The sequence below is a fragment of the Amia ocellicauda genome, chromosome 15, assembly GCF_036373705.1.
Source record: "Amia ocellicauda isolate fAmiCal2 chromosome 15, fAmiCal2.hap1, whole genome shotgun sequence".
In the NCBI taxonomy this organism is placed as follows: domain Eukaryota; kingdom Metazoa; phylum Chordata; class Actinopteri; order Amiiformes; family Amiidae; genus Amia; species Amia ocellicauda.
The window spans coordinates 351,430-361,863 of NC_089864.1; the positions used below are offsets into that span (position 1 = coordinate 351,430).

At 46.1% G+C, this 10,434-nt stretch overlaps 1 protein-coding gene across 1 annotated transcript in view; it reads right to left on the bottom strand.

Annotated features, from left to right (window-relative positions):
- LOC136771277 (major histocompatibility complex class I-related gene protein) overlaps positions 1 to 9,322 on the bottom strand; it is a 70,561-nt gene extending 61,239 nt beyond the window's left edge. The window contains exons 1-3 of the mRNA XM_066723458.1: positions 9,268 to 9,322; positions 6,857 to 7,117; positions 3,945 to 4,223 (exon numbers count right to left, since the gene is read on the bottom strand). Of these exons, the coding sequence (XP_066579555.1) occupies positions 3,945 to 4,223; positions 6,857 to 7,117; positions 9,268 to 9,322 (595 nt within the window). The remainder of the gene's footprint in view (positions 1 to 3,944; positions 4,224 to 6,856; positions 7,118 to 9,267) is intronic.
- Between the last annotated feature and the right edge of the window lie 1,112 nt (positions 9,323 to 10,434).

Below are 10,434 nucleotides of genomic sequence, written 5' to 3' on the forward strand. Positions count from 1 at the left end.
ACAGACAGACAGACGAGTCCAACTGGTTTTACAGCAGTCTGTCTTCCTGCAGTCTGTCAGCCCCTGCAGCAGCTGCTGAGCAATGGGGGGGTGGGGGGGGGGGGTCTCTGTGATACTAAATCCCACAAAACAATCAACAGTAAATTAATTTATTACAGACAAGCAAAACTATCATTTCAAATATACAAATTTTAAACTCTATGGTACAAACTGAGTTTTAGTGCAGGTGCCTTTAGTGCCCCCAGAGACAGCGTGTCTTCATTTAAAATGACTCAACCTGTGTGACTGAGCTGGACAGCTCAGTGTGTGGAGGACAGATGGACAATATACACACTGACTCCAGACACTGTCCACACTGGAGCCCTGATAGACTGGTCAGCCCTGCGGTGGGTCAGTGTGGACTGAGGGAGGGACAGACACACTGCTGCCACTCCTGACCAACATGTACCTGCCTCCCTGAATCACACCTGACTGACCACACCCTCCCGTCAGCTTTAAGACTGCCCAGGTCAGCAAGGACACCGGGAGAGCCATCTCTCAGCACAGAGCTGCTGCTGTTAATCAATGTCTGAGCTCAGAGCGCAGCCGCAGGGCGGGGGACATGGACCCTCACAACAGGAAGCTGCTGTAAAGACAATTCTCATCAAGCCCAAACTGGAACATATTAACAGGAAAGACTGTACACACTGTGTGGACACATAGACAGACAGGACACAGTACAGAGAGACAGTACACAGACAGACAGGACACAGTACAGAGGGACACACAGACAGACAGGACACAGTACAGAGGGACACACAGACAGACAGGACACAGTACAGAGGGACACAAACAGTACAGAAACACACAAACAGGCAGGCAGGACACAGTACAGAGAAACACACACCGAGACAGGACACAGTACAGAGACAGACAGGACACAGTACAGAGGGACACACAGACAGACAGGACACAGTACAGAGGGACACACAGACAGACAGGACACAGTACAGAGAGACACAAACAGTACAGAGACACACAAACAGGCAGGCAGGACACAGTACAGAGAAACACACACCGAGACAGTACACAGTACAGAGACAGACAGGACACAGTACAGAGGGACACAAACAGGCAGGCAGGACACAGTACAGAGGGACACACAGACAGACAGGACACAGTACAGAGGGACACAAACAGTACAGAGACACACAAACAGGCAGGCAGGACACAGTACAGAGGGAAACACAGGACACAGTACAGAGGGACACACAGACAGGACAGTGCTATACCTTATGGCGCTGGAGTTAGAAGAGTCTTCCTTCGCTGCAGAGAGAGGAAAAGTGTGAGCTGAGCACAGGTCTCTACACACCCAGTCTGTGGGTCTGTTATCTGATACTGTTACATAAATCTCAGCTCCCAGTCATAGCACTGACAAAGACCAATAAATCTGTATTTCACTGCACTACAACACCAAAAACAGTAATGACAGCTTTTGGCATCAACAATGTGACCCAGTTCAGTGATTCAATGTGCAGGGCAGCACAGTCTCACCTGGGGCAGGAGAGTAGATGGGCTTCTGGGCTCCTGTGGGCAGAAACACAGAGTCAGAACAGGAGCTCCAGTCTGTACAGAGACCAGTGTTACACACTGACTGCAGTGTGTATAGAGACCAGTCCACAGTGTGTATAGTGACCAGTCCAGACACCTGGCAGTAGGTGGTCAGTACTAACACTGTCTCTGTCTCACCTGGTTGTTTCCTCTTGCGGACGATCACCAGAGCCACCACAGCGATCACAGCCAGGGCGATGAGGGCCACAGCCACTGCAGCGATCAGCACTGTGCTGGGGCCGGGGCTGGGGGTCTCTGCAACACAGAGAGAGAGAGAGAGAGAGAGAGAGAGAGAGAGAGAGAGAGAGAGAGAGAGAAAGCTCACTGTTCACAGCTGCTGTCCTCACAGAGGGGCAGTAGACTGACACCCCCCCTCACAAGACTCCTGTCCTACTGAGTCATGGACTGTCTCTGCTGGAGTCTGACTGATGCTCTCATGTTTCCAGGAATTTTCCAAGGATGTTTTGCAGGAACAAACATTTTCTGTTGATTGGCAAATAAAATAAAAACAAATCCTAAAATTGCACATCCTGGACATTATATATTCATGATATCAGCCTAATACAGTTTTTAAAAAACTACATGAGTATGCACTGAAGACGTAGGACCAGTGTAATGTTAGCTAGCTTGAAGTTGCTACCTTGCTGTTAATGATAATGACGGGCAATGAGTTAATGAGCTGCAAGTTGTAGCTCGTTACTGTAGGACATTTGATGATAGAATACTGTAACCTATACATGTAATCAAACAACTGATGTATCATTAAGGTAAGCAGAAATGTTTGTTGTGGTAATAACTCAGTATTCATACTTTATTCAAATCACGGTAACATTAACAGTGAGTTAGATAGCTAGCGTTAACATCCAGTAGTAGCTGTAATACAAAATCAAACTAATGCGTTAGACACCAAGTTATTATTATTATTATTATTATTATTATTATTTTTATTTCTTGGCAGACAACCTTATCCAGGGTGACTTACAACATAAGTGCAAAATACAGAGAATTACAAGGCAATCATTACAAATTCAAATTCAATTTGGTCAAGTTCAATTGACCACGGTTAAACGACAAATACCTGAATTAGTGAATTAATTTTACTGTAAAATCTTACTGGAGTTCATATGCTTGATGAGCAAGCATGTGTCAGCACACACATGGCACCGTCATGCATGCAGTGGTTTCTGCCATCAATTGCTCAAGCACTTACAGAGATCACACGACAATTAACTGCATTTTACCTATTTTTGTCAACAAACACGTGTCATCCAAAATGTATCGACTCTTTATATTCTGTATGTGCAATATTACCACCTCATTTTCCAGCTGTTTTCCAGGACATTTAATATATTCACATTTTTCAGCTGTTTTCCATCCCTTTTCCATCCCTTAAAAATTACTTTTAATGTAAAGGTTTTCCAGTTTTTCCAGGACGCGTGGGAACCCTGTCTGAGTTTGTCTCCTTCTAACCTCTTTCTCTCTCTCTCACCCCATGGCTTGATGATAAACTTCCCTCCCAGGCTGGGATGGTCCACATGGCAGGTGTAGGTGTGTTCCTCCAGGTCCTCAGGTGAGACCCTCAGGCTCTTCCTGACCTGGTACGTCCCCCCCCCCGCTCTCCACCCCCTCATGCAGCTCCTGTCCGTCTCTCTGCAAGGACAGCACCACGTCTCGGGGGAAGAAGCCCGTGGCCAGGCAGGACAGCTCAGAGCTCCCAGAGAGAGAGGCCTTCTGAAACACTGACACCTCGGGGGGCTCTAGAGAGAGAGAGAGAGAGAGAGAGAGAGAGAGAGAGAGAGGAGCAAGAGATGAAAAAAACACAACTGTAACATTTCCGAAAAGCTGTACAATTCTGAGTGGCAACAATGCTCCCCTGTCAGTTGCAGAAACATGTTAATAAACCTGAAGTAATAATTTCACGGGGGATGCGGGGAAAGGTAGAATTGCCTCGTGTTAGGGATAAAGGATGTCCATGTTCTGGTTTTCTGATCTATACTTTAATACACAGAACAAAAAATAAAAAATAAAATAATAATAATAAAATACAGTGTCCATGCAAACAGATAAGCCAAACTTTACTAAACCAAATGAACAAATTGAATAAATATATGATCAGTATACACCAAGTAAAAAGCAATGTTATATTCTGGATTAACAACTATCAATGAGGACTGAAAATATCTCTCTCAGCAAGTGAACCGATTTCCCACAATCAGTGAGCATTTGGGCTCAATAGCAGCAGTGAGATTCAGCAAACCTGAGTTTAAGATTACACAGCTATTTTTCAGTGTCCTAAAACGATTACAGGCCTCATCTGCACAGTGACAGCCGTGTGGTCGGTATGTTTGCTGTACCTCTCCTCATCAGTGTGCTCCTCCCATAGTCTATGTACTTCTTCAGCCACTCGATGCAGGTCTGGGTCAGGTAGTTCTTCCGGTTCTCATTCAAGCCTCTGTCTGCGTCCCACTTGTGTTTAGTGATCAGTGCCCTCTGCACAGGAGCGACCCAGGTCAGGGTATTCAGGTCGAACGCAAGGTAGTCCTCTCCGTCGTACCCCTCCAGTCGAAATCCACTCGTGGTGCCATCCTCATCGTCCCAATCACAGCCGTACATTGTCATGGAAGTGTGGACACCTGGAAGATACAAAACTACACATTGCTCACAGTCCCACTGTCATCACTGGGTATTTAAGCCCTCAATGACTCTGAAGCTGCCCATTGTTTTACGTAAAATGCATTTTATGTTGTCAAGGCTTAACAATTGGGAAACAATCAGATTCAAGTGTGCCTTTGTATTGCCCTCCCACTGATAATGTACGATTGAACAAGGCATTAAGATATTGTTGGCCTCCACTGGGAGATAAATTAAAACTTATTAATTAGCTTATTTCAATATAAACATACAGTGTATATCACAATTAAAATGACAATTACCAATTAAGTATTTTTCCAGAATTAACTTGTTAGCCTTTAAAGTCCTGCTCTTTGTTGTCTCTCTCTGCCCACAGGGTGCAGTGTTTCAGTACTGCCAGCCCAGTGTGAGTCGGCTCTGGCAGGGGTTCAACAGGCACTCTCACTCGAGAGGCAACATCCTACAGTTGGCTTTGAGAGAACAGAGACGTGTGTTCATTAGGGTTTTCTTACCATCCCTTAAAATACAGAATCGTCCCGTAATTAAGAGGAAGATGTTGCGTTGCGTATTGAATCAATACAGGACGTGATTTGTTACGTATTTTTGCAATTTCAGGCTTTAATGTAAAAAGTTTGCCATGTATAACATTAATGAAAAATGCTTTGGTTAAAACTATACGTACTAATACTCATGCCCAGTGTGTGGGTGTGTGTCTGTGTGAGAGTGTGTGTGAGTGTGTGTCCGCATCTTGCTTTGGCTGTTGCTATGTTAGGACTGACAGCAGCACTGGATTTTAAACATGGCGTCTTTCCCTCATAGTCCGCCTGGTAAACAAAAGAGGCTGCAAAATTCACGAATGGGAAACTGAATTCTCCTGACTGTAGCGATAATGAAAATGCATGTAAGGCGAATGCACAATGTGTAAGCGGGTTTTCTTCTGTCGGGGAGGAGTGACACAACCACAGATTGAGAGACAAGTTTGGTTGTCAGAAATACAGTAACCTACAGTACCATTACAGTTCTTTAAAGTCAGAGTTTAGAACCAAAATGTGGTGTGTGCCATTTTATTTTTACGTCATGTATTTTAAGCAGTGATTTTTTTCTTGAATGACAAGTAGTATATTCAGAGCATGATTGGCCTGAGGACATACAGAGCAATACTTAAATCCCCCTCTGAAAGGTCACAAGAAAAAAGCATTTAAAAGCTGTTAAAAAAATAAAAACTATCCTCAGGGGAGCATGCCCCTGGACCCCCCTAGGATTTAAAATGTCCCTTAATTGCTTTTGCTAAAGTTGGCAACCCTAGTGTTCATATCAGTCCCCCTCCTGCTGAGAAGATGATTCTCCCAGTTCCTACAGTTCGCAGAGCGCAGTGGTCACTTGCACCACAGCAAGAAGAGACCCAGGGAGAGCCTCTTAGTGAAGACTGACTGTGTATCTGAGTGCCGGGCAGTTCCCCCAGCGGGCGGCCGCAGTCCTGTGCTCTGGCACTGCGGCTGAAGCCCTGACTGCTCCCTGAGTCTCAGACGTACAGTCTGCTGGAGCGGCCGTCTCCCACTGCAGAGGGACTCACACATGACAGCCCTCAGCACATACAGGGAACGGCAGGGTCTCCACTGCAGGCTGGCAGTGGCCGTCTGTCAGGCACCAACACCTGTCTGCTCAGGTCAGAGACTGTGTGTAAGAATAAGAGACAGTGACAGACATCCGAGTCTCATTCATGACTCCCAACTCTCAGCTGGATCCCTGAGGACTGGCTAAGGGATTGGCCTTCAGTTAGGGCTTCCATAGGGCAGACGTCTGAATGCGGGGTGTGCGTTTGCTGACTGACACAGGGGGGTGGGGATGAAGGGCAGGAGAGTCAGTGAGGGTGAGGGGTGTGAGGGGCAGGAGACCCTTGCTATGGTCTGGCAGGGCCGCAGTGTGTCTGGAGGTCTATGAGCAGACTGCCCTGCTGAGCCAAAAGCAGCCTCTCTGACTGTCAGGGAACAGAGGGGCTGTGTGTGTGTGTGTGTGTAAGAGTGAGTGTGAGTGAGTGAGTGTCTGTGTACCCAGCAGGGAGGCTGTGTGTAAGTGTGCGAGTTTGACAGTGTGAGTGTCTTTGAGAGTGAGTTTACCCAGCAGGGAGGCTGTGTAGTCACATGACCCGTTTCAAGGCCTTCAAAGCTCCCTGACACAGACAGAGCCGGTTCTGAGCTGAACAGGACCCAGACCAGGACAGACATTGAACCATCCAGTGTTTCCTTAATAAAGGTCTGACTGAAAACGAATGAGCTTTTCTCACATTTCACTCCAGTAGGCCAGGATCAGGTTCACATCAGAATTGAACTGGTTTCTGCTCACTGAGGTACCTGTCCTTCTGGGGTCCTGCAGTAGGTTAGTTACTGCTGGGATGTGAGGGTCGTTGACATTGTCTGCTCTCTATATCTCTATATCTGAGACCAATACAAAGTGTGCATGTTATATTAAAGCAGAATGTATCCCTAAAAGTACAGACGTGTATACTTTATCACATTACTGTCATTGTGCCTGTTGTTTTTAAAGACCCCTATGTCTCTGAATGCATGCAATGAGTAGCCTGTGTTGCAGTCCTTGATGTATTCAGGAAGGCTTCAGTGCTGGGGCTTGTACTCACCTCCAGTCTGGTTGAAGCGCTGTGGAAGATTCACTAGATCTACTTTGAAAGTCTGCTCATCACCGATGGAGATCTGAGTGTTTCTCTCCCAGTAATCAGCCCCCACAGACTTGGCGATCCAGTCCTGCCGCGGAGTCTCCCTGCAGATGTTGCTGTCGTAGTAAGTGAAGGGCTCATTGTCCACCATCCCCACAGTCACAAACTCAGGGAACTCTGTCATTCCTGAGCTGCCGGTGTAGAAGTAACGCAGGGAGTGGGTTGCTGAGAGAAGGTGTTGTGGGTTAGACTCATGTTTAAATGTTATTCAGGTGGGTAAATCACAAAGCATCTGACATAACACCAGTTTATGAGAGTAAAACATAAAACTCAACCATTTGTATTTATTTTTTCCCTGACGAGGAAAGCCTGAATCAGATGAAAGTGTTAATATCGGTAAACCTTGTGCTCTTGGACCACAGACAAAACAATGACAACCTTGAATCTCAACTTCACATTCCATTCTATTTTCTGTTTATGTAGTAATTGTTCTTATTTGTATGCTCTATATGTGTTTTGCTCTCTTATATGTTTACACACACACATATATATATATATATATATATATACACATACACACACATACACACATATTCAATTTAAGTTACACATATTTGTAACATTTGCAACTGACCCAACAATGATATTGCTAACTACATTCCATGGTTCAAATGAAGTGGTTGAAACAGATAAATACAATCGGAGAATACCATTACCATCCATTATTATTATTATTATTTTTATTTCTTGGCAGACGCCCTTATCCAGGGCGACTTACAACATAAGTGCAAAATACAGAGAATTACAAGGCAATCATTACAAATTCAACTTAGCTAAAATACAGCAATTCAAAAATACATTTTACAAATTCCAATTACAAATTTATGCAAGTACAGTAAAAGACTTCCTACATCCTGGACGGTGAAGCTAAGTGCTGTCAAGATGTAGGGTTACAGACAAGGGCTACGGGAAAGGGATCAAGAGGAGAACAATCAAGAACGCGAGGAGCATAATAAGCTGAAGTGCAATCTAGCAGGGATAGAGGACTAATATTACAAGTGCTGTCGGAAGATATGGGTCTTGAGTAAGAGCCGGAATGAGGTCAAGGACTCTGCAGTTTTGACTTCGGTGGGCAGGACGTTCCACCACTTAGGGGCCAGGGATGAGAAGGAGCGGCTCTGGAGGAAGGAGAGTGGGGAGGAGGCAGAGTTAGTCTTCTGGCGCTGGAGGAGCGCAGTGGTCTGGTGGGGATGTATGGAGAGACGAGTGACTGAAGGTATCTTGGTGCAGTGTGGTTGAGACAGCGGTAGGTGAGGGTCAGTGTCTTGAACTGAATGCATGCCGCTATCGGGAGCCAGTGGAGGGAGCGGAGCAGTGGAGTAGCGTGTGCGAATCGTGGCAGAGAGACACCAGACGAGCCGCAGAGTTCTGGATGAGCTGGAGTGGGCGGGTAGTGGATGCAGGCAGGCCGGCCAGGAGGGAGTTGCAGTAGTCCAGGCGGGAGAGGACCAGTGACTGGACGAGTAGCTGAGTCGAGTAGTCGGTGAGGAAGGGGCGGATCCGGCGTATGTTGCTCAGGAAGAATCTACAAATGCGTGTCAGCGTGATGATATGCTGGGTGTAGGAGAGCCCGGATCAAGGGTGACTCATGATTTTTAGCAGAAGAAGAAGGAGAGAGTGTGGTGGATTCCAGGGGGATCGAGATGGGGAGGTCAGCAGAAGGTGAGGAAGAGGTGGGGAAAAAGAGGAGATCTGATTTGGAGAGGTTGAGCTTGAGGTGGTGCGAGTGCATCCAGGCGGAAATAGCAGACAAGCAGGAAGAGATGCAAGAGGGGATGAGAGGGTCAGAAGAGGGAAAGGATAGGAAGATCTGAGCATCATCAGCGTGGAAGTGGTAGGAGAAGCCGTGGGAAGCGATGAGTGGGCCCAGGGAGCGAGTGTAGAGAGAGAACAGGAGCGGGGCCAGGACAGAGCCTTGGGGAACACCTGTGAGTACTCTTTCCCTGCTAGATTGCACTTCAGCTTATTATGCTCCTCACGTTCTTGATTGTTCTCCTCTTGCTCCCTTTCCCGTAGCCCTAGTCTGTAACCCTACATCTTGACAGCACTTAGCTTCACCATCCAGGATGTAGGAAGTCTCTTACTTATTTTGAATTGCTATGTTTTAGCTAAGTTGAATTTGTAATGATTGATACCTTGTATCTTCTCTGTATTTTTGCACTTATGTTGTAAGTCGCCCTGGATAATGGCGTCTGTCAAGAAATAATAATAATAATAATAATAATAATAATAATAATAATAATAATAATAATAATAATAATAATAATCTCATATAAAACCAAGACAGTCTTTCGCTGTGCTGGTCCAGAACTCACCAGCGCAGTAGCCCCGCAGGCCGCACAGCAGCCCCAGCACCACACAGCGCAGCATCTGTGCTGGTGTCGCGGTGCACACAGTAAGTGCAGGGTTCATATAAGACTCTGCGTCGCGCTGTCCTGCACCTCGGCGTCTCTGTCTAAACACAGTGCGGGAGTGTCCCAAAATATCCCATTGGCTGTGGACAAATCAGATTGACTTTACAGTTCTTTCACTCACTTTCAAAGCACTAAATGACTCAGACTCAGTGTGCCAAGATATAATTGTCTCCTTGGGGACAGCAGAAATTGCAGCTTATGTATGAAAGGCATGCAATAAATGAAGATTATTATTCAATTTCATTTTCAATTTGTGGAGCTTTATTGGCATGACTGCTTGAGACAATATTGCCAAAACAATGATAGAACATTCTACCAACAATTAACATCAATTCAGACCGAAATCATTACAAGAAATACAATTTACTAAAACATCACAATATACATAAACAAATCAACCATATTATAACATGTATACAGTATACTGAATTAATATATAGCTGTGTGTGTATGTACACCGATCAGCCATAACATTATGACCACCTGCCTAGTATTGTGTAGGTCCCCCTTTTGCCGCCAAAACAGCCCTGACCCGTCGAGGCATGGACTCCACTAGACCTCTGAAGGTGTGCTGTGGTATCTGGCACCAAGACGTTAGCAGCAGATCCTTTAAGTCCTGTAAGTTGCGAGGTGGGGCCTCCATGGATCGGACTTGTTTGTCCAGCACATCCCAGAGATGCTCGATTGGATTGAGATCTGGGGAATTTGGAGGCCAAGTCAACACCTTGAACTCGTGATTCATCAGACCAGGCCACCTTCTTCCATTGCTCTGTGGTCCAGTTCTGATGCTCACGTGCCCATTATAGGTGCTTTCAGCAGTGGACAGGGGTCAGCATGGGCACCCTGACTGGTCTGCGGCTACGCAGCCCCATACGCAACAAACTGCGATGCACTGTGTGTTCTGACACCTTTCTATCAGAACCAGCATTCACTTTTTCAGCAATTTGAGCTACAGTAGCTCGTCTGTTGGATCGGATCACACGGGCCAGCCTTCGCTCCCCACGTGCATCAGTGAGCCTTGGCCGCCCATGACCCTGTCGCCGGTTCATAGCTTTTCCTTCCTTGGAC